At 47.5% G+C, this 24,049-nt stretch overlaps 1 protein-coding gene across 4 annotated transcripts in view; it reads right to left on the bottom strand.

The window, feature by feature from the left end:
- MGLL (monoglyceride lipase) overlaps positions 1–24,049 on the bottom strand; it is a 266,270-nt gene that overhangs the window by 89,957 nt on the left and 152,264 nt on the right. For all 4 annotated transcript variants that reach the window (XM_074404172.1, XM_003926128.4, XM_010336881.3 and 1 more), the window contains one exon: positions 3,291–3,397. In XM_074404172.1, the coding sequence (XP_074260273.1) occupies positions 3,291–3,397 (107 nt within the window). The remainder of the gene's footprint in view (positions 1–3,290; positions 3,398–24,049) is intronic.

Genomic DNA, 24,049 nt, shown 5'->3' with positions numbered 1-24,049 from the left:
AAGTTAAAAATGGGGATAAGCAAGGTCCAGATCACACAGCTTGAACTCCCTGTTGAATCAGCCCTGGACTGGGTATATTCGTGTCTGAGCCCTTTTGCTGTCTGGGATGAAGGCTACAGTCGCATGCTCCCAGCGACACCCTGGAGTGCAGAAGACAACATGGCTAAAGACATGGGAGGTTTGGGTGTTGGGGTCCTGGAGGTGCTGTGGGCCGTGCAGCAGTGTTTTCAGGTCTATTTTTAGTCTTCAGTGTATCTCCAATGGGCACAGTAAATGCCTTCACATTCTCCCAATATTTACTTTATTTTCTTTCTTTTTGAGACAGGATCTTGCTCTTTCCCCTAGGCTGGGTACAGTGGTGTGATCATGACTCGCTGCAGCCTTGAACTCCCAGGCTCAAGTGATCATCCCATCTCAGCCTCCTAAGTAGCTGGCACTATAGGTACATACCATGGTGCCCAGCTAATTAAAAAATTTTGTTTTGTAGAGACGAGATCTCACTATGTTGCCCAGGCTGGTCTCAAACTCCTGGCCTCAAGCAATCCTCTCACCTCAGCCTCCCAAAGTTCTGGGACTACAGGTATGAGCCATTGCACCTGACCTATTTTATTTAAATTTAAAAGCTATGTTGGGCCGGGCACTGTGGCTCACACCTATAATCCCAACACTTTGGGAAAGGGAGGAGAGTGGGTCACCTGAGGTCAGGAGTTTGAAACCAGACTGACCACCACAGTGAAACCTCATTCCTACCAAAAATACAAAAATTAGCCAGGAATGGTGGCAGGCACCTGTAGTCCCAGCTACTCTGGAGGCTGAGACAGGAGAATCGCTTGAACCTGAGAGACAGAGGTTGCAGTGAGTCAAGATCATGCCACTGCACTCCAGCCTGGGAGACAGAGCAAGGCTCTGTCTCAAAAAATGAATGAATGAATGAATGAATAAATGAATGAATAAATAAATAAATAAATAAATAAATAAATAAATAAAAGCTATGTTGGAAAGAATGCAGTCTGCATATATCTCTGTAGGCATTTGTGCCTGGAAACATTGGTATAGAGTAATAAAAGAGACCAAGTTTTAGAACCAGCCTTTTTTTTTTTTTTTTTTTTTTTTTAAGTCTAGACAGCTGTGGCTGTAGTGGAGCAGCATAGGACCTTATATAACCTCGGCAACAAATCAGGGGCCACACCATGGGCTCCAGCCCTTATTAAATCAGAGGAGTTTGCTGTTAAAATGCAGACCTGGGTTCAAATCCTTCCTTCTTCACTTACTAGCACATTTCTCAGCAAGAAGGAAATATAGCCGAGATCACCAGCCACCAGTATCTGCATTCCCAGGCTGCACAAGATCCCTGAAATGGCAGCCCACTTACTTGGCTTCCTTCTATTAAGCAAGCCACAGTCATTTTCATCCACAGACAACGAAAGTCACACACGCACACTCAACTGGGTTCATTTCTTGAATTAAACACTTCCCTTAGGCATTTGCCAGAGAGATTTCCATGAGTCATTCAAAAAGCTTGAAACAGGTGAACACAAACAACCATTTTTGCACTATACTTAGAATGTCACAGAGAGCTCTGTCTCAACTTGGATGTGATTCTGGAAACATCAAAAGGTGGGCTGTTTCTTTTCTCCCTTTATTCTAAAAAAAGGAGGCTTTTAAAATTGTTTTTCAAAGTGCCACAGTCAGACAAAATAAACAAGGAACAACATTTACTTAATCCCACAGATTTGGCCAAGTTTTATCCGATGAGAAGGTGGTTGGTGCTAAGATACAAAATAGATTCTTAGGATTCTAGCTGCATAGTACAAATATTCTTTTCCTTCGGGATGGCCCTAGAACATAATGAGTGTAACAAATTTTAAAGGAGACAAATGCAATAGGAAAAAAAATTCCTATCTGAGCCTTTTATGTATGAGAAGTGCCAAAGTTAATAATGACATAGTCCCCATACTGAAAGCCTCGGAGATAATCCTTGAATATTATTTCTCAAACAGTCTCACAAATATTACCAGAATAGTCTGCAAAGCACTAAAGAACGTCACAACTATGATACGAAAGAATTCGTCAATACTGTCAGTTATGAGGACGCTTGTATATATCCAGCTGAATAAGAGTTCCTGGCAAGTCACATTTGCAGCTTTTTATCTACAGAATGTCCATGCAAACTTTTCACCCCCTGTGCAGTTTCTCACATTTACAAGGCTTTCCCACATTTACAAGGACTTCCAGGCCCCTGTCACTGCTCCCCTGTCCCTCTTTTCAGAGATATCACTTAATTACCCATTTTCAAATCAGATAAAACAGAAACAACATTTCTGGATCTGGACCACAATGATAGAATTTTACATTGAAGCTGTGGATAAATGACCATGTTCAGTCATGGGAAAGTCTTAATTTTAAAAAGTGTTAGGCAAAGAACTGAACTGGGAGACTTCCAGCCATAGCGAATGTTGCAAACATGATTACAAAAGCACATACCGACTCACGCAATGAACATTGCATTTTGATGGCTGTGGATTTTGTTACAGGACAAAGAATTAAAGACTTGGCCTGGGGAAGTGTGTGTGTGTGTGTGTGTGTGTGTGTGTGTGTGTGTGTGTATGCTTGTATACGTCTATATGTGTGCATGTGTGTGTAAATGTGTATGTGTATACATATGTGTGTAAATGTGTATGTGCACATGTGTATGTACATGTGCATGTGTGTTTTATGTGTATGTTCAGGTGTGTGTGTGCATGCATGTGTATATGTGTGTGCACATGTGTGTACGACTATTTGCATGGATGGGTATGTGTCCCTGTATATGTGTGTGTGTTGAGTTTTCTTGTGACCAGTATGACCTGTTGAGGCTCCTACTATTCTCCTGGTCTGAAATGCTTTATAAACCTTGTGTGCTTAAACCAGGGTTTACATTGTACTTGAACTGACTACACCATGTCCATTTGAGGGCACTTGGAGAAAATCAGGACCCATTTTGAGAGAAAGCACTTTATAAATGCAGGAAAGAATTCCTTGGCTTGGGGCAATTTCTGAGATAAACATATCCAACTTTGTTTTTTCAGTTGAGGTTTCTAATCAGCCTGCATTCAGTCTCAGACTCTACAGAATCTGCTGCTGAGACATTTTTTTGTTGTTGTTTGCATAACTACATTCTTTTACTTAGAAACATCCGTGGGGAATAGAAGAATTCAGAAGGAAGGATACTGTTGGTGAGATGCACTAGAGAGGGAGATCTCCAAATTGTCAGGGCCCGGCCAGCTCCCATGTCACCCTGGGACACTCACCGTGGTCGTGGGCAAACACCAGCAGGTCCAGCCCCTTCAGCATCTGAGCCAGCTCATCATAGCGGCCACAGTGCTCCCCAGCTCCATGGGAAACAAAGATGAGGGCCCTGGAGGGACAAGAAGGGAGCCTCGTTAGAAAAGCCCAGGGCCAGCGCCGTGGCTCACAACTATAATCCCAGCACTTTGGGAAGCTGAGGTAGGTGGATTGCCTGAGGTCAGGAGTTCAAGACCAGCTTGGGCAATACGGTAAAACCCTATCTCTACTAAAATACAAAAAAAAATCAGCCAGGTGTGGTGGCATGCACCTGTAATCCCAGCTACTCAGGAGGCTGACGCAGGAGAATCACTTGAACCTGGGAAGCAGAGGTTGTAGTGAGCTGAGATCACACCACTGTATTCCAGCCTGGGAGACAGAGCGAGACTGTCTCCAAAGAAAAAAAGAAAGAAAAGCCCAGACAGCAGCCGCTGTGCTGTAGCAGCTCCAGAGCTTGTATAACCTCGGCAATGCCAGGAGCCATACCATGGGCTCCAGGCGTCAAATAAGAGGATTTTGCTGTTAAAATGCTGGGCTTCAGAGTCATGCAGAATACAGCGCAAATCCCTGCTCTTCCTGTGAGCTCTTAGGCAAAGCTCTGGTTCCATGAAGGTTCATTTCTTCGCTTGTAACATGGTAAGAATAGCATCACCCTGTGGGTGCTTGTGAGGCTTATGGGAGCTAATCAATGCCCAGGCAGAGTGCTGGCACAGGGCAGGCAGGCCCTCCCCGGGTGCCTGCTTCCTCCCTCGGGGGCAAATGCGGTGGCATTTAGATTCCAAACTGTCCCATTTTCAAGGCCTATATTCTTAGCAGAAGACCCACGGAGAGCTAGAGTCTCCTTCAGGCATGGAGTAAATGCCATAAGTGATACCCACCAACTTCTGGAGCCGTTGATGGTGATGAGGGGAAAGAGGAGAAGGAGAAGAACAGGCTGCTACCTTCCTGAGTATTTACTATGTACCAGTTCCTCTGGAACTTCACATGCAAGATGTCTAACCCTCCAGTCATCGGATGATTTATCTTCTTTACAGAAGAGGGTCAAATGCATAGAAGTTAAGTGAGTTGGGCCAGGCACAGTGGCTCACACCTATAATCCCAGCACTTTGCGAGGCAGAGATGGGTAGATCACTTGAGGGCCAGAAGTTTGAGACCAGCCTGGCCAACATGGTAAAACCTCGTCACTACAAAAAATACAAAAATTAGCCGCACGTGGTGGCACAGGCCTGTAATTCGAGCTACTTGGGAGGCTGAGGCATGAGAATCACTTGAACTTTGGAGGCAGAGATTGTGGTTGACCCAAGATCACACCGCTGCACTCCAGCTTGGGCGACAGAGCGAGACTCTGTCTCAAAAAGAGAAGTTAAGTGAGTTGTCCAAGTCACATGGCAAGTTGGCAAAACACCACTCAGAGTATGTTACTGCTGGCTTTTGGGTCTCAAAGAAGCTGTTGTAGGGCTCAGAGCACAAGCCATGGAGTCAGGACAGGTGTTGGCTCAGCGAAGGCCCCCACCACCTGATCTTGGACAGCCCCTCCCAGGCCTTTCTGCTGGGCCCTGGCCCCTCCACACACACCCACTGACCACCGCTCTGGTTCCCCAGTCGCTTGCCTGCTTCCTGACACCCCACCTTGACATCAGCTCGCAAAACTCTGAGGACAAAATCCCAAAGCTGCATTCCAGCCGAGCACTTTGAGCAGGGGCCCAGCTGAGGACACGGACACCTCATTCAACAGCTGTGTTCTTCCTATGACTCTTTTCAGACAGGATGTATAAGGGCAGAACAGCACCGGTTTATTTTATCCTCCTTTGTATTTTGTTCTTTGAGTAGCACTCAAAGCTCCAGCATTAGCTCCATTTTTCAAATCACCTTTGCCATCTGTCTTCCCCGCCCTTTTCCTAAGAACACCAGAAAGATGTTCATACCCTCTTCACAGCTCCACAGAATGCCCAGCCACCTCCACTCTGCCAGATGTGAACTTGTGTAAATGACAACTGCCCGCCTGACATTTCTGGGGTTGTCTGACGGGATTTCTTTCCTGCATTTCCCTTGGCTACTGAGGAGCATGACTGTAACCTCTAACTAGTCAGCATCTTCCATCTTCTAAAGGGGCTATGCTTCCAGAAGGGATAGCTTGAGTACTTTAACCCTCTTTGGGAGCGCGGCCACTGCTGTCATAATTCAGCCTACTGTTAACGCAGATGGACAAGTCATCGAGCTGGATCATGCAACTTGCCCGCCTCTCATCGCAGCCAGGGGTCACCTAGCAGAAAAGGACTTCGGGGTTCCATTTAGCAACCAAAGAAATGGCACAAGGCATTGTCACCATGCCTGGAATTGCCTGAGAATCCAGCCCCAAGACAATATGTGGAAAAAGATGTGGTCTCTTACTCTATAGCAATTCCTTCTAATCCAGAGGTTCTCAACTTTGGTCACACATTGGAACCACCTGGGGAGCTTTTAAGAAGGTTAATGCCTGGGTCCCACCCCCAGGGGACTTCTGGATTTGACTGCTCTGGGGTTGGAAAAGCTCCTCAGCAGCTCCAATGTGAAGCCAAGGAGGAGAAGCACCTGTTCTCTCTCATCAGTGTTGAGTTTGGGCCACAACGCTGCTCAGAGGCTACATGGAACTTAAGTGTGGTGAGAATGCAGCCATTGTGGAAACTTCGGGCCCCCTTAGAGCCACCAATCTCCCTAGGGGTTATACTGGGAAGACCACAGGTTCTAGCCATAGAAGCTGACGGATACTGCCATCCCACTGCAAGTGGTGGGGGCCACTGCCACCCTTCTCTCTGCACAGAAAGGACCCATTGGCAGCACCTGCAGGCTCAGCTTCCCCACAGCCCCACACTTCCGCCCCAGCCATGGTCAGCACCCTGAGAGCCACCATCAGACACCTGGATTCATTCTGATCTTCAGCTTCTGTTGTGTATTTCTGTTGTGGTAAGTGGGTTTCTCCTTAGTGCCTGGATTCAGATCCTGCCTGGACCCTGATTCTGATAGCTCAATCTCCCCTTCCCCCTGGCTGCCACATTTATACATTCCCAGGACCTTAGTCTGTTTTGTAAAGTCTGTCCAGTAAAGTGAAATCAAATTATGTTACTCTTCTGCTTTAAGCCTTCCAGAGACTTTCCACTGCAACAGAACAAAGCCTGTCTGCCTCTGAAACACCTCTTCTCTGCCCTGCTCTCAAGCTCCTCCAAGGCCTCCTTTCTGGTGCCCGATGTGCTAGGCAATGGTGTGCTAGTAAATGTTTAATAACTGGAGGTAGGGATGGTCCTAGGATTCCTCCACCCACTGTAGTGCCCAGGGCAGAAGCCTCCTGGAAGCCGGCCTGTGCTGCGCTTGCTGGCACCTGGGTGTCCAGGTGCTTCACCCCACCCGCTGTGAGCACAGCCTCCTCCTAGGAGACCTTCCCCGCTCCTTCCCCACACAGCGCTGCAGGTGGAGCCACTGCTGCCATGCCCTCCTCTCTTCAGACCCCTTCCTGTCCCGTCCCAGCCCTTTGCAGCTTCTGGCCCTGTTGCCATGAACACAGATGGCCATATCCTGAGCTATGTGTGTCTATCTGCATTTGTCTCTCTGGGTAAAGGGACAGCCCCCAGCTCCAGGCTTCCTGACGGAAGGTCACATTCACCCCTGGATGCTGGGCACTGCGTGGAAGCTTCCCCTTCAGGGTTTCACAAAGCATTGTGCTTCTATTTCTACTCTAAAAACATACGTGACCGAGCACTGAGAAACCCAGACGTGGAGGAAATGCACATCCCAGTTACTGGGAGGCTGTGAACAGAGAACAAAGTTCAGCCAGAACAGCCTGGTTGGATTCCCAGATTCCCAGTGTGACCATGCAGAACCTTGGACAAGTAGCCTGATGGCCCTCAGCCCGTCTCCTTGGCACTGAAATAGAAAGGATGGGATGACAGCAACAGTGGGTCCTACTTTTCTTGAGCTGAGTCTGCAAATGTGAATGAGAGCTTGTTACATGCTAGGCCCCAGGATGCTGAGATGAACAAACAACGTTGTCCTGCCAGCACACAGCTTACAGCAGCACAGCAGAGAACACACATGTGAGCATGTACTGTGGGGAGCACTGCGAGCACCACCAGTGGGTCGACAGATAGGGGAGCCTGACCTAGACTCCAGAGAATAGCTGGGGAAGGCCCCTGAGTGTCTGAGTGGCTGCGAGCCATCCAGGTGCAGGGGTCCTGCCGGGGACACACAGGTGTGCCTACTCCAGGAGCAGAAGAAGGCCCCGAGTCCAGAGTGCCATGTGGAGGAGGAAGGTGAGGGGTACACGGAAGGCTGGGTCCACAGCCCCAGGGTCAGCAGTGTGGCGCTGGGGGTGCTCCTCTGTGCAGAGGATGGTGCCCAGCAGGGCAGCGACCTGATCTGACTTCAGCTTTGTGAGGACCGCAGGGCTGCTGCAAATGGGGTGGGAGACAAGAGATGTTCATCGAGCAGTCGACAGGACCCTGAGCAGGTGCCAAGAAAGTGGTTGGTTCCCGCCCTTCCTCCTCTGCTGTTCTGCAACCGCAACAACACGCAGCAGCAGAAAATTAGCAGAGCCATTTATGCAGACAAGGCAATACCCATCGCAGCAGAAATTAGGTTGCAGAGGAGGCTAGCTAAGATCATTTTCCTGGAACTTCTTTAACGGCTGCAGCCAGTTGGGAGGCAGTCGTTCAGGGAGAAGGCAATGACTGTGGGAGGGGCGCCCAGCCCCAGAAGCAGATGGCCCGCCTGGCATCCAGCCCCAGGAGGTGGGGCAGCTCCCAATAAAGCACATGCAGCCCTCGAGATGAACAAGCCACAGAGCCTCTCAGAATGTACAAACCAAGCTGCTTTATCCTCTCCATCAAAAAACGAATGCCCCCTTTATGCCTTTGTTTATTAATTAGGTGACCTAACCTCTCCGGGCTTCAGTTCACTCACCTGTGAAGTAGGGATAATCCCAACACCACCGGCCTCAGAAGTGACACTGTGAGGTAAACGATGAAATGCGGATGGGGCAGGGGTCTTGCCTGGGCTAGTGAAAGCCCTCCATCACTATCCAGTAGGAAGCCCTTTGCTCTGATGGTGCAGGTGAGACACTTGCCATGTGGCAGCGGCGTGGGGTGAAGCTCTGGTCCTCCTGTGACCTCCATGGTCACAGGATCCTAGACCTCTGAGGGCCTCAGTTTCTCCACCTGAGACATGGGGACACTAGAGCCTCCTCCCAGGGGTTAGGAGGTGAAATGAGACAATGTGTGTGCAAGTGCACCAGGGCCCTGCGGCTCGAGATTGAGGCTTCTGCCTTCATGACCATCCAGTCTGCCTCGCCCACCTCCTACATGAGGAGGAGGATTTGGAGCCAGGGACAACTCACATTCTCATGGTCACTGCAGCCCCCTGGGCAGGACGCCTGCAATACACCAGCAGCCACCGCTGCCTTGAAAGGCAGAAGCCAGAGCTGAAATAAAAGGAGTTCACCTCCACCGAAGGGGCCAGCCTGTTCCAGCTGCACTTGCTGCCCCACTGTCTGCTGATCCGAAGACTGGGAATAACAGTGCCTCCCTAGGATGCCGCAGGGAGAATGAAACGGACAGTCTCCTAGAGCATGCAGAACAGCCAGCACTAAGGGAAAAACGCTAGCCTCCTTCCTGCCTGCCCTTGTCCAAGCAATGCCAGGCTCTCTTAAAGGAAGAACTGAATGCCCAGCTGACAGAATGCTCTGTTCATTTTCTTAGAAAAAAATCAGGAAAATTAATGTTTTGTTGGAGGAAATGTACGGTCAGAGGGATACAGCGTCTGTTCCTACCACTAGGCGGGTGGGGACACTATCAGATCTGGGTGAGGGGAGCCTTGGGGACACTGGCCCCACGACCCTTAGAGTGCCCTCGCTGGAGGGACAGGAGTGTTGCCTGCCTCTCCGGGGCAGTCCCTGTTCTTGGTTCTTGCTTATTCCAGAGCATCCCACTCATTCGACTGAATCCCTCACTTCATCCCCCACTTCTACCAAACTCCTTCCTGCCAAATTTTATGACTTTAATAAATTTGCCCGGTACGTCTGCCGTTGGGGCTGCATGTGGGCTTGTGAGAGTGAGTTGGATTCCTTTCCTGTAACTAAAGCGGGAGCATGATGGCTCTGTGGAAGCCCAGATCTAACTTGTCCTTCCTCTTGGAGTTCCAGGGGGCTTTGGTTCCTCTCTGCCTCTGGCAGGGCTCCCGCAGCGACAGTGCGCGGGGGACAGAAATAGAACAGAGCCAGTGAAGGAGCTAAAATCTCACAAAGGAAACTAGAAATAGACTTCTCTTTTGTATAATAAAACAGATCAATAACGCCTGCCTCCCAGGGAGGGCCTTTGAGAGGACCGATTGAGAGAATTTATGGAAAATCACCAGCATGCTGCCTGGTACAGAGTTAGGCATTAAACAACAGCCAGTGCTGACAGCTGGCACCTCAGCCAGATACAGGTCTAAGTATGTTATTACATATTAACTCATTTAACCTTCACACACCCCTGTGAGGTAGGTACTGGTATTCCCCCATCTTACTGATGAGAAAAGTGAGGAGGCTGGACAGCTTGCCTGAGGTCACACGGCTAGTAGGTTTTGAACCCAGCAGAATTTTAATTCAGCCAGGCTGGCTGGCAAGTCTGCCTTCTTGACCAATGTATAATTAAATAATAAGATGGCACCACATAATGGTCAGGTCATGCCCCAAAGGCCTCTCACCCTGACCAGCTTATCCTTTGGCCACCTGCCCTGGCACCCCACCCCTACACTGTACTCCAACCACAGGGAAGGCCTCACCACAATTGGGCAGAGGCCTGCTCTTCCCCTCTGCGAGCTCTGCAGTCCTTCCACACTTCCCCAACACTGAGTTAGGTGCACCTTCCTGGGGCCCTGTGTTACTCTGATCATGGCTCTTACCCAGCATTCATCAACGAGGGTATGTAGACCCTGTGTTTTTGAGAAGAGACCATGTTTTATTCATTCATCCTGGTGGCCTGTCCCCAGCAGCTGGCACTGCCTCTGCTCCATAAACACAGAATGAATGAATGAATGAATGAAATGCATTAGAGATGGGAGAGACAACTGTGGGCTGGAACAGTCATGGAGAATTCCTGGAGGCCTACAGACCACTCCCACAGTGTCCAGTGATTTTGAAAGCACTCAATGCCCCAGGTTAAATCTCTTTTCACTTTGCCTGGCTAGAGAGGCTTCTACTTCCTGCAACGGAAACTGGTTATCCAAATGCTCCCATGGAGAGATGGGAACTCTCTTGGGCTCAAGTGGGGTGGGGGAATACGCAAGGGGCATTAAAGGTAAGGCAGGAGGGAGTGGAATGCCAGGGACACAAGGCCCTCACGCATGTGGTGGCCAGGAGGAGCTGGGCGTGAGTGTGAGCAAAGCCCAGCCATGATGGGAGAAGCCACTGTGGATCATCCCCTACAGGATCAGGAGGCCTGGGCTAGGCTGTGAAAAGGCTCTTCTATGGCTGGAAGAAAAATTTGAGATTTGGGAACACAATGGGAATTAGACTCATTATCCCTGACACCCAACCTAATCTTAGCTTCTTTTTAAAAGACATATCTTGGGGTGGGTGAGGTGGCTCATGCCAGCATTTTGGGAGGCCAAGGTTGGGGAGGATTGCTTAGGCCAGGAGTTTGAGACCAGCCTAGGCAACATGGTGAGACTCCATCTCTACAAAAACATTTTAAAAATTGACAGGGTGTGATGGTGCAGCTACTTGGAAGGCTGAGATGGGAGGATCACTTGAGCCCAGGAGGTAGAGGCTACAGTGAGCCCTGATCATGCCATTGCACTCCACTTCAGCCTGGGTGACAGAGCAAGATGAAAGAAGAAAGAGAAAGAAAAGAAAGGAAAGAAAAAAGAAAGAAAGAGAAGAAAGGAAAGAAAGGAGAGAGGGAAGGAGGGAAGGAAGGAAGGAAGGAAAAAAGGAAGGAAGGAAAGAAGGAAGGAAGGAAGAGAAAGGAAAGAAAGGAGGGAGGGAGGGAGGAAGGGAGGGAGGGAAGGAAGGAAGGAAGGAAGGAAGGAAGGAAGGAAGGAAGGAAGGAAGGAAGGAAGGAAGGAAGGGGCAGAGGCATTTAATAGAGGCATTTTCCATGAAGAAAACAAAATTATAACCACAATAAAACAAAGCCACAGCACAAAGTCAAAACATTCTTTGATCTAATACTCCTTTCAGAATGGGCACAACTCGGACCCAGAACGGCTTTGCATTCAGCATATTTTAGCACAAATGCTGCCAACCACCCCCAAGCTATATATGTTTTTATTACATAAAACACTACAAATCATAAGCCCTTGGTCACGCCAAGGCGGGTAAAGTGACAATCACCCTGATTAGTAGTAAATGTGCTCACTGATTAAAAAGCAGTATCCCGTGGGCTGGGGCCCTGGAATCAGATTCTTTGGACTTGAATCCTGGATCTGCCCCTGACTGGCTGCAGGCCTAGGTGACAAATGATTCAATCACTCTATGCCTCAGTTTCCTCATCTGTGAAATGAGTATTAGTGGTAGCACCCACCTCCAAGAGGCTCCATGCGGATTCCATAGTAATGAGTGAAACACGAGCCCAGTGCACGTCAGAGCACTCAATCCACACGAGCTAACACCGTTGTCTCCCCAGGTGTTATCTCAGTATTATGTAACATTCTAAGCCATTTGACAAATTAGGAATTGGGCATGGAGCTGTTAAGTATTTAGCCAAAAATGTACACAAGCCAGGCGTAGAGGGAGAGAGATCTGGTTTGAAGACTGCCTTTTTTTTTTTTTTTTTTTTTTTTTTTTTTTTTTTTTTTTTTGAGATGGAGTCTTGCTTTGTTGCCCAGACTGGAGTGCTATGGCATGGTGGTTTTGGCTCACTGCAACCTCCACCTCCCAGGTTTAAGTGAGTCTCCTGCTTCAGCCTCCCAAGTAGCTGGAATTATAGGCACCTGCCACCATGCCCGGCTAATTTTTTGTATTTTTAGTAGAGACAGGGTTTTGTCATGTTGGCCAGGCTGGTTTTGAACTCCTGACCTCATAATCTGCCCGCTTTGGCCTCCTGAAGCATTGGGATTACAGCCATGAGCCACTGTGCCTGGCCTGAAGACCGCCTTTCTTAATCAGTACACTACATTGCCTGTCGTGGACAATTTACCCCCATTGTGACTTCATGGTAGCAGGAGATGGAGGGAGGGGTGACAGACTGGACAATCCTGAAATAAAGTCACTGTTAGTCCTTTCTTCCTTTCTTCATCCATCAAGGGTCTACTAAGTGTATTCTGTGAAGGCACCTCAGAATCCTGAGTTGAATGAAACCTGGTCCCCTGCCCTTAGGGAAGTCACATGGGAAACAATTTCCCTGACTCCCTACTCTCCTATTAGCATGGCCTGAGTCCAGCCTGCCTCACAGCCTCTTGCCTCCCCCATACCGAAGCATGGCTTTCTAGCTCAGCTCTCCTACTCAAGTCCAGCCAGCCTGCACACTTCCTGAGGGACCCTAGACTAGGACCCTGATCCTTCTCCCGCTCACACTGACGGCTCCCACCAGTTCCCCCAGGGCCTGGTGTGTGGACCTGCTCTGATGGCAATCCCAGGGCATAGCCGGCCCCAGTGCGGCAAGGCTCAGTCCTCCATGTCAGCCGCTCCTCCATGCCAGCCGTGCACTGAGACTACAGCTGAGGTTGCACTGTGTCTGCCCGAAAGGCATGCTTAGTGTGGCCTGCCCAGTGTCTGAGGAGACTTCCTCTTCCTTTGGTGCAAACACTTTGCTCCCAGAAAAGCAAAAGGGAAAACTGCAGAGCCTGACTCCCAAATTTCCTGTGTGAGGAGCTTTACCCTTCAGCCTGAGCTTTCTTCGGATCATTGAAAGATCAGAATCCTGAAAGTTCCTCTGGCACATCCCCCTGTCCCAGGCACTAGAGGGCCACCCCACCTTCTCCCTCCTTCCTTTTCTTCTCATTTCTTGTTTGTCTTTGAGCCATCTTGCTTCAAAGCTCTCTGAGAAACATCTGCAGCCTCCAGGCTAACCATAGTCCAGCTCAAATTTCGTGTCCTGATGATTTTACATAGTTGCAGTTGGTTATGTTTTGTTTATACTGGGAGTATTTGTGCATCTCTAAGGTCCCCCTACCCCTATCCCTACCCCCAAAGGGGAGGAATGCTTATTGAGCTAAGTGCTTTGCATACGTCATGCTGCGGATTGAAATCTCTAATCTTCAGTCCACATCACCCCCAGCCTCCTCCCAATACGTGAAACAGGACACTCAAATATTAACATTGGCTGTTTATCTCAGAAGTTCATGAGGCCAGAAGTTCCTTCTTTGCCTTTTATGGAAATTCTTTGAAGTGCACTGGCTCCATTTGCGTTTGTCCTGCCCTCAAGGCAAGAGGAGCATGTGTCTTTTAACATGTAGCTTAGGTTAGCCAGGGTGGCTCTCACCTGTAATCCCAGCACTTTGGGAGGCTGAGGCAGGTGGATCACCTGAGGTCAGGAGTTTGAGACCAGCTTGACAAAATTTAGTCGGGTATGATGGCGAGCACCTATAGTCTCAGCTACTCGGGAGGCTGAGACAGGTGAATGGCTTGAACCTGGGAGGCAGAGGTTGCAGTGAGCTGAGATCACACCACTGCATTCCTGCCTGGGCAACAGAGCGAGACTCCATCTCAAAAACCAACCAAACAAACATGCAGTATGCCAGCCCCCAGAGGCCACTCACTAAGTCCAAATCTATATGTCTAGGCCCCTCTCTCTAGAAATCTACGTCTATCAATCTGGCTTTCAGATAGTTGTGTTAAATCAACCCATCCACTTTTTTTTCTTGCCCAGACCAACACTACAGCCAAAAGTCCATCACTGTGGTCCACATATGCATCTCTAAGATCTGAGGAATGGGGTTTGAGAAAGGCTGGAGTAACGGCAAAGGGCTTGCTATGTGAACCCTGCCTTGTTATTTGAGAAAGTCACTCACAACCCAAAGTGCCTCACTCGGAAAACAGGAATAATAATCCCTGCCTTGCAGAAGTGCTTTGAAGATGAAGCGACAATGTTCTCAAAATATCCAGTGTCGCACTTGCCACGCGGTAACTGCCTGAGAGGTGCCAATTCACTTCTCTTGGCTTCCTCTCCTGCATGTGCAGGTTGGGGTTTCCTCAGTCAAGCCGCTGGAATGCGTGCAAAGTGATGTGGGCCTTTGGAAAGACTGCTCCAGACAGCCTTTTAGGCACATGGTAGGTTTTCTGTGTTTTGCTTTTTAACACATCTGGTTCCCATGAAGAGGGCACATCTGTGCAGAAACTGACCGGGCCTAATCCCACCCAGGAGCCATGACTTGAAATATTTTTTCTCGGGAGAAATGATGTTGATTGTCAGCCTACCTAAGTCTGAAGGAATTCTCCATTCCCGCTTGGCTGCGAGCCAGATGGAACCCTTCCCAGCTCCAACATGTGAAATACAGTGGCTCCACAAGAGAAATAAAGCAATCTGAGTGGACCCAGGCACATGGCAGAGTGGCAGCTGTCCTGGACCCTGGTGGGCTCAGCAACTCCCAGGCCACATTCGGGTCCCACTCTAACTTGCTTGTGTCTAGGGAGAGGCAGGGAAGGGCCTGGCTTGGCAGAATTGCCCAAAGTGGAGGTTAAAAATCCCCACTTGGCATAAATCCTAGTAAGCCAAAATATTAGCAAAACAAGTTGTGTGTGAATATAATTTAAGAATGATAACAGTATCGTACTTTGAGGCACCGGACTAAGGGCTCTTTATGCACAAATCTCCTTCCCCATAATTAGAGAAGCTCTAGATCTCATAGAATCTTTTCAGATGTCAGTTTTTTCCCCTCTGCATAAGTATTTTATAGATGTCAAGTCTTCTTGAAGTATGTTGGAACTTACTGGAAATTTTCTAAACATCTTGAAGTAAGACTGTCTTTTACGATGTAAGACTATCTTCTATGATGTTAGACTATCTTCCATGACGTCAGGCTGTCTTCTGTGATGTAAGACTGTCTTCTGGCCAGGCACAGCAGCTCATGCCTGTAATCTCAGCACTCTGAGAGGCCGAAGTTGGCAGATCACTTGAGGTCAGGAGCTCAAGACCAACCTGGCCAACATGGCGAAACCCTGTCTCTACTAAAAATACAAAAATCAGCCAGGCATGGTGGCATGCGTCTGTACTCCCAGCTACTTAGGAGGCTCAGGCAGGAGAATTGCTTGAGGTCAGGAGTTCAAGACCAGACTGGCCAACATGGCAAAACCCTGTCTCTACTAAAAATACATAAATTAGCTGGGTGTGGTGGCAAGGTCCTGTAATCCCAGCTACTAAGGAGGCTGAGGCAGGAGAAAAAGAAAAAGACTGTCTTCTATCTATGAGGCAAGACTATTTTCTATTATGATGCCAGACTGTCTTCTATGATGTGAGACTGTGTTCTATGACATCAGACTGTTTTCTATAATGTAAGACAGTTTTCTATGATGTAAAGCTGTCTTCTGTGATATCAGACAGTCTTCCGTGAGGTAACGCTGTGTCTTCTATGATGTGAGAGTTCTATGTCATCAGACTGTCTTCTGTGATGTCAGACCATCTTCTATGATGTCAGATTATCTTCCATGATGTGGAATTTTTTTCTATGATGTAAGACACTCTTCTATGATGTAAGACTCTCTTCCATGATATAAGACTCTCTTCTCTGAAGTAAGACTATCTTTTATGATGTAACGCTGTCTTCCATGATATAAGACTCTCTTCTATGAGTTCTATGTAGGACTCCTCAGAAGGATACCCCTCCTTTGGGCTGCAGAGTCTTTCAGATTTCTGTTGTTTTGATCTTTTGCTCATTCTTTTGAAAGCAAGTTAATGTGTGTCTAGTAGTATTAGAAACTGAGGTAGTTAAGCCACTATGAAAAGCAGTTTGGAGATTTCTCAAAGAACTGGAAACAGAACTGCCACTCAACTCAGCAATCCCCTTACTGGGTATATGCCCAAAGGAAAATACATCATTCTACCAAAAAGACACCTGCACTCATATGTTCATCACAGCACTATTCACAATAGCAAAGACATGGAATCAACCTAGGTGCCCATCAACAGTGGATTGAATAAAGAAAAGGTGGTATGTATAAGCAATGGAATACTATGCATATGCAATGGAATATAATACAGCCATAAAAAGGAATGAAATCATGTCCTCTGCAGCAACATGGATGCAGCTGGAGGCCATCACCCTAAACAAATTAATGCAGGAATAGAAAACCAAACACGGCAGGGTTTTGCATGTTCTCATAAGTGGGAGCTAAGCATTGAGTACATATGGACATAAAGCTGGGAAAAACAGACACTGGAAATTACTAATGAGGGAAGGAAGGGAGGGAAGCAAGGATTGAAAAACTATCTATTGGGTACTATGCTCAGTACCTGGGTGATGGAATCAGTCATACCCCAAATTCAGCATCATGCAATAAACTCATGTAACAAACCTGCACATGCATCCTCTGAATCTAAATAAAAGTTGATACTTAAAAAAAAAAACAAAAAAACTGAGGAGGTGACAGTGAGGTTGCTGTCCAGACTTTTCAGCCCATAGGAAGCAAAGGGCTAAGAATTACCCTAAGTAGTGACTTAAAAATTGTGTTGAGGAGTAATTAATATTTGTGGTAAATTTATAAAATGGAAAGAGCATGCCACCAAATCTGCACATACATAATATTGAAGAATGCACACACCCACTCACACATATAATTTATGGATGCTTAGAAAGGAATATGGGTCATTGCATAAAAACAGAAAAATATAGATAAGCACAAAAGAAAAGATGAAATCCACCCATAATCTTATCACTCAGTGATAACAATTATGAACGTTGCAGTATATTTCCTTCCAGGTTCTTCTTTTCCATATATATTAAAATTTATTTGTAATTATTTATACATTGTATGTTTCATTTTGAATTCTGCTTTTGATTCCTTAATATCTCTCCATGAACATCTTCCCATGGAAACAGCATCAACACTTACTTCTAGAGTTGCAGTGAGGGTGAATGGAGAGAACCTTTGAGAAAGCCCCCACCCCCATCCCACCACTCCCCGCACAGAGCCCAGAACCTGGGAGTTATCTTGGAAATGGCTAATTATAAACCCGTGGCATTTGGGCCACTGTCCCTGATCCTGAGCTCAAAGCAGACATTACTAATCAATCCCAGTTTCCTTTTCTGTGGAATCCAGAAGCCCTCTGACCCTTTTTCAGCACCACACTCTAGATAGCCACATATTATCTTCCTACACTGGGCCTTGGCTTTGAAAAGCCTAATTCTGAGAAGCTTCAATTCACAATTTCCCTGCAGGATTATGTCACCACTACTTAGAGATTCAAGCCTTTGGTGGTCAATGAATCTGCAGTTGGATCTTTCATATTTAGCTTGAGCTGTCATTTAAAAAGCACTGTGGAGCCAATGCATTAGGGTTGCCAAATCAGTCTGGCTTCAAAACCCCTGGTTAAGTATCCAGTAGATCAGAAACCTCTGTGCTGCATGATTAGTGGCAGGGCAGAATTTAGCTTGAGACCAGTCCATCTTGACTCCTGGACCAGCAGGACATAAGAACACTATCATACAACCCTTGAAACAGTGATGTACTGCAGCCAACAGTGCCCTATGGTGTCACGAGACATTTAGAATCGTTCACTCTTCTGAGCACTGAACCTCAGCAAAGCTCTCCCAGCGTAAGGATAATTAAATTCCAAAGTAGGCCTTCCCTGAAGTTATTCAACTAGAAAATTACAAGCCACAGCAAAGATGTATTTCCATATAAATGTGCAAAAGCAAATCCAGCATCCACCAGCCTGAACAAGAGGGGGATGGACAGCCTGGTGCATTTACCACCTAATTTATCATGCTGCTAACATCTCTCTTTGGGCACTTATCACATTCCCTCGGGGCCACTGCAATGCCTGCCTTACCCAGCCTGCTAAGCTGAGAGGTTCTGGAAGGCAGATGCCTTACCCACTCTGCAGAGCCCCGTGGGAGGCCTGCAATGTACTGGTGTGCCTAAGGCCAGGGTGGCAGAGGAGAAGCCTGTAATGCTGTGCAGTCCCCAGGCACGAGCTGCCATGCTGTGCCACACACATGACTGTCACTGTTGGCTGTGTGGCCGCATCAAAATCATCTCTCCAGTTGTCTCTCAACATCCCTCTGCAGAGGGTGTGTCCCAGGACTGCTTTCTACTCAGCTTCTGGGACATTCTATGTGGCTGCCCCTGAGAACACCCAGACAAAGCTGAGAATCCTCCTGGCTTTTTGCAAGCAAAGAAAAATGTTCCTGAGGCAAGTAAGAGAACCATGTCTCCCAAATAATATTCATCTCGACCTGTCAAGACAATCTAGTCTTGCTCTGCACGCAGCCTATTTTCTGAGCTGGGAGGCTCCTGAAAACAGAAACTCAGGGTGAAAAGATGGAGATGGAACACAATCCTTTTATTATGGCTATGATCCTGTATTTATTTGCCTAATACTATACATCCAGAATATCACTAGAATCTTTAAATATTCCAGATTAGAAAAACAAACAACATAAAAATCAACTTTTGGCCAGGCGCGGTGTCTCATGCCTGTAATCACAGCCCTTTGGGAGGCCAAGGCAGGTGGATCACGCCGTCAGGAGTTCGAGACCAGCCTAGCCAAGATAGTGAAACCCCACGCTCAGTGGTGGGCACCTGCAATTCCAGCCACTCGGGAGGCTGAGGCAGTCAAATCGCTTGAACCCAGGAGGCAGAGTTTGTAGTGAGCCAAGATCGCACCACTGCCCTCTAGCCTGGGTGACAGAGCAAGACTCCCATCTCAAAAAAAAAAAAAGAAAAAAATTAACGTTTTTTTTTTTAAGAGTCTCAGTCTTCTTCTGTCACCCAGGCTGGAGTGCAGTGGTACAATCATGGCTCACTGCAGCCTCAACCTCCTGGGCTCAAACAGTCCTCCCACCTCAGCCTCCGGAATAGCTGGGACTACAGGCGCAAGCCACCACTGCCCGGCTGATTTTTATCTCTTGCAGAAACTGGGTTTCACCATGTTGCCCAGACTGGTCTTGAACTCCTGAGCTCAAGTGATTCTCCTACCTGGGCCTCTCAAAGTGCTGGCATTACAGGCATGAGCCACTGTGCCTGGCTCAAAATTCTTTATATAGCATATACCTCTCTGATGTATCTCCAATCTTCATCTCCAACTCTACCCAGGTTGATGTCATCCAGACCAGCAAGGGGTGTGCAACATTTCAGTGTGAAATAGACATATGTATTAAAAAGTACAAACAACTGACCTGCTCAAATAATCATAACAGGTAGAAATCCACGTACCCATTAACAGCCAAAGACACAGAGCACATGATCAGCTCTTTGCAAGCACAGTGCATACCTTTCTCCCTGCAGGACCAACATACTGGCCAGAGTTTTGTGATAATCACTCTTTTGCTTTTCTTCATAATTAACCATCTATTTATGTGGAAAGGAGCCTGTTCAGGTTCTCTATGCCTCAGACTAGCCCATGAAGTGAATTCTTGGGATGCCATAAAACAGGCAGCACCTTCAGGCTGAAGGCTGAACTCCCACCTTCAGCCTTCAGCCTCTGCTCTTCTCTGAGTCACAGTCCTGGGGCTGCAAAGTACCCAGCTGGGACCCCAAGGCCCTGTTCTCACCTCTGTGGCCCCTGCCTGTCCTCCTGCAGAGCTGCCCCTGGACTCTGGGTTCCAGGATTTTCTCCCTGGACAGACCCTTTGCTGAGTCCTCATTCTCTTGAATCTGTTCTTTCCATTCCCTCTGCTGTCACTCCCAGCCCTTATTACTCCAATAGCCTGAACAATCCCAACAGCCTCCTAACTTCACACCCTGCCCCCACTTTCCCCCACTCAAATCTGTGCTCACACGAACACCTTATTCCTATTGTGTCAACAGCCAAAAGTCACTGACAGCTCTGCTCTTACATCAGCTCCCCATACCTTTGCTGTGGCCTCTCCACTCAGGATGCCCTTCCCGTCCTCCATGCCTACAGAAAGGTTCCCATCGGTAGGAGGCTCAGCTCTACAGCCTTCCCCGGTGCTCCAGTCACTGGGGCCCTGGTCAGGGTGCCCAAGTGAAGTGAGGCCGCAGGTGGTGCGGCCAACCTGGAGAGCACCCGAGGGGAAGCCAAGGGCAGAGGAAGGGAGCGGTCTCAGGGGCACTGCCTTTCAAACCTGCAGCCAGATTCCCAAGATGAAGGGAGGACTTGGAGCCTAACACCAAAGGCCTAGGCAGGGCCCTCTGCCCAGTGTCCCCGAGTCCATGGACTCATTGTTCTCTTGAGAACACATCCTTGGGACATCATGGAACATCCAAAACAAATTGTCAGGGACCAAGTGCTCCCAGGAAGCCATGGGGAAGGACATTCGTGGCTGGGTAGCATCCACGTGCCCCAGAGACTCACCCATTATCTCAGTGGGTCCTCCTCATGGCCCTTTGACATAAGTAGCCTCAGCACCAGTTTTCCAGATGAGGGAACTGAGGTTTCCAGGGTGATCGAGGCTATTCATTAGGATCACAAGAGCCAGGCCTCAAACGTGGACCCGCCCAACTTTGAATCTGTGCTTTGCCCTTTCCACTAACCTCGAGACCAGCTCCAAATCCTGCCCCCGCCGCTCACCAGCCATGGGATTTCTGGTGCTTCCAGAACTTCTCTGAACCAACTCTACCTCCCTCAGGGTGGGTGAGAAAGTGAAAGAGATTACACACATGAACAACATTTTGCTAGCTGTATCCTACTATAAGTTGACTACCTCAAGTCCTTTCTCAGCACAAGACGTGTGTAAATAAACCAGGTTGAAAGAGTGAATGAAATCCACCAGTCAACTCTCTTCCTCTTTCCTGTTTCCTGTTTCCTAGCTGATATCTCATCTCCCAGCTGTGCATCAGGAAGAGACAGTGAATCAGCCTTCTTGGCAGCCCCAAGCAGCTCACTACAGAGGTACCAGCAAAGGAAGGGCTTCATATTTATGAAATGAATAGATGACCCCATGTCTTCATGATGATAATGGAGGTATTTAGCACTGTACTTGTCGTAGCCCAGTCTTAACATTTGCAAAAGAGAAGACGGTCTTTACGGTAGAGTGCAAACTGATTGCCCCAAACTCCATTCTCTCTTCCATAGTTATACAATTGCAGCTGTTCAAATGGCTGCCCAGATAGAGACCATATTTCCTTGCAAGCCTTCCTTGCAGCTAGGTGTGACCATATGACTAAGTTATGCCAATAGAATATGAATAGAAATGATGTATGCAATTTCTACAACACCTACTTGAAACAATCTGCTTGCCTTAGACTTGCTCTCTTTCTCCTCCCCATGGTCTGGAACACAGAGAAGGCAATGACCACCTTTGGTGATTGAACCCAGTCTAAGTGGTGGTGGGGCAACAAGATGGAAGGAACCTGGGTCCCTAAATGGCCATGTGGAGCATAGCGACTCTACCAACTTGGACTGCTCACCTCTGGACTTCCAAGTGAGAGCAAAATAAACCTCTCTCTTATTTCAGCCACTAAATTTTGGGGATCTCTGTGCTCAGCCTGTTCCTTAACAAATGCGGACTATCATTAATGAGATCCATTACATATGGAAGAGCCAGGTGAGTTGGGGTCAAATCTAGGCTTTGTGGCTTCCTACTTCTGTGAGTTCAAGCAAATTGATGAACTACTGTTTCCTCATCTGTGAAATGGGGAGAAATATAGGACCTGTAGTGAGAATTAAATAACATGTAATATATACAGTAAAGCTGGCTACTGTTACGGCTACTGTTATCATCATCTTAATCAAAATGTTTTCCTGCCTCTGGAGCCACAGCCAGGCTACCCGTGCATTAGTCAGACTGTACCAGAGGAAATAGCTTTTATGTTGGTTCCCTGTGTGGTTAGTTATGTGTCTTCCTGCCACAACTGATCTTATGTCCTCACATACATTTTAATGCAAACGCCCTAGCAAGCCAAGTGTGGTAGTAAGAACAACCCACCAGCTGGCCTGGGAACCTACTGGTAACAGTCTGAGAACATGTGCTTCATCCCCTGAGGTATCTAAGCACTGTAGCCAACAAGGAATCTCTTCAAATGCCTTTTTCTCCTCTAAGCTCAGCTCAGAGTCCCATAGAGCTCAATGGGTACCAGGCCAGCTTCAGAAGAAGCTGTTGATACTTGAATTTAGAAGTCAGAGAGAGTATATATGGTCAGAGAGAGAAAAGCAGTGTTACTGATTAAAAAGGGGTAATAGCCGGGTACAGTGGCTCACGCCTATAATCCTAACACTTTGAGAGGCCGAGGCTGAAGTCAGGAGCTCAAGACCAGCCTGACCAATATGGTGAAACCCCATCTCTACTAAAAATACAAACTTAGCTAGGCCTGGTGGCACATGCCTGTAATCTCAGCTACTTGGGAGGCTGAGGCAGGAGAACCACTTGAACCCGGGAGGCAGTGGTCGCAGTGAACTGAGATTGCACCATTGCACTCCACCCTGGGCAACAAGAGCAAAACTCCATCTCATAAATAAAATAAAATAAAATAAAATAGCAAAATAAACTAAAAAGGGGTGAGGTTTCCAAGAAAAGTTCAGATGCATGCAAGGTTCTGGAGTATTCCCTAAAACATTTATTTCCTTTAAATGTATATGGTCCTCCCCATTTCACAGATGAGGAAACGGTAGTTTATATTATTATATAATATATTATATAATAATATAATTAGTTAAATTATATATGTAAATAATGATATTTATATATATATAATTTTTTTCCTAGAAAAAATGAAGCCCTATGAAAGTAGCTGGAAGGCCATAGCTGTAACCCAGCAGGAAGAACACATGCTTGCCACCATCTCACAACCCTCTATTTCTTTAACAGAGAGTCTTTGAGAGCCTTGTCTGGCCAGGCACTGAGTTAGGCTCTGGGGACACACCTGAGTTAGACCAGGTCCCTACCCTTATGGAACTTCCAGTCTAGTGTGGACCCAGAATAATGAGCAGATGAGCATATGCCAGGCCAAGCATGTCAGGGTCAGGGGACGAGGGACATCCCCTTCATCCCACACAGCACAGGCCTGCTTCCTACAGGACTAGAGACACTGGAGTTGCAGAGTGTAAGAGATACTGGGTCCAAGAGTTTGGTCTTGAACTTCACTCACTTAGGTGCATACCTGTTTGCTGCTCATAAAATGCAAACGGGACCTAAGTGTGGAGGCCCCCCGAGGTGGTCAGCAGCCTGACAGCCCTGCTACCCAAGTACAACAACAAGCAAAATTGACATCCTGCATTCCCTAATTAAGCCTCACTAGCCTCTCCCACACTTTCCCATCCTCCTGTGATCTCCTACAGGTGCAGAAAATACATCAGTGCCAGTGGGGTGAGATGGATAATCCCCCCTTAAACTAGGCTGGAAATTTAGATGGCCATTATTACTCCTCCAACACCAGAAATCTCCTGCCTCAAAATTATTTCATTTGCTTTGGGGATGCAAGATCCAAGAGTGATTTATTTTTAATCGAAAGCAGTTCTGCATTACTGTAGGAGGCCAAGAGATTAAGAGCCTTTATTAACATGTATGATCTCTTCAGACACCTCTTTCAGGCCAGCCAGGGCGCTGGCTGGTTTTAAAAAGGTTCTTATGCCAAAGGGCTCCTCTGAGACAACATCTAGATCAATATTTGGAACTGCCCTTCTGGGAAATTACTGATGGTCTGCAGAAGGCACAT

This window comes from Saimiri boliviensis, chromosome 8 (genome assembly GCF_048565385.1).
Source record: "Saimiri boliviensis isolate mSaiBol1 chromosome 8, mSaiBol1.pri, whole genome shotgun sequence".
Taxonomy (NCBI): Eukaryota; Metazoa; Chordata; class Mammalia; order Primates; family Cebidae; genus Saimiri; species Saimiri boliviensis.
Note: the sequence above shows the minus strand (reverse complement) of the source record. Positions and strands in the feature narration are given on the sequence as shown.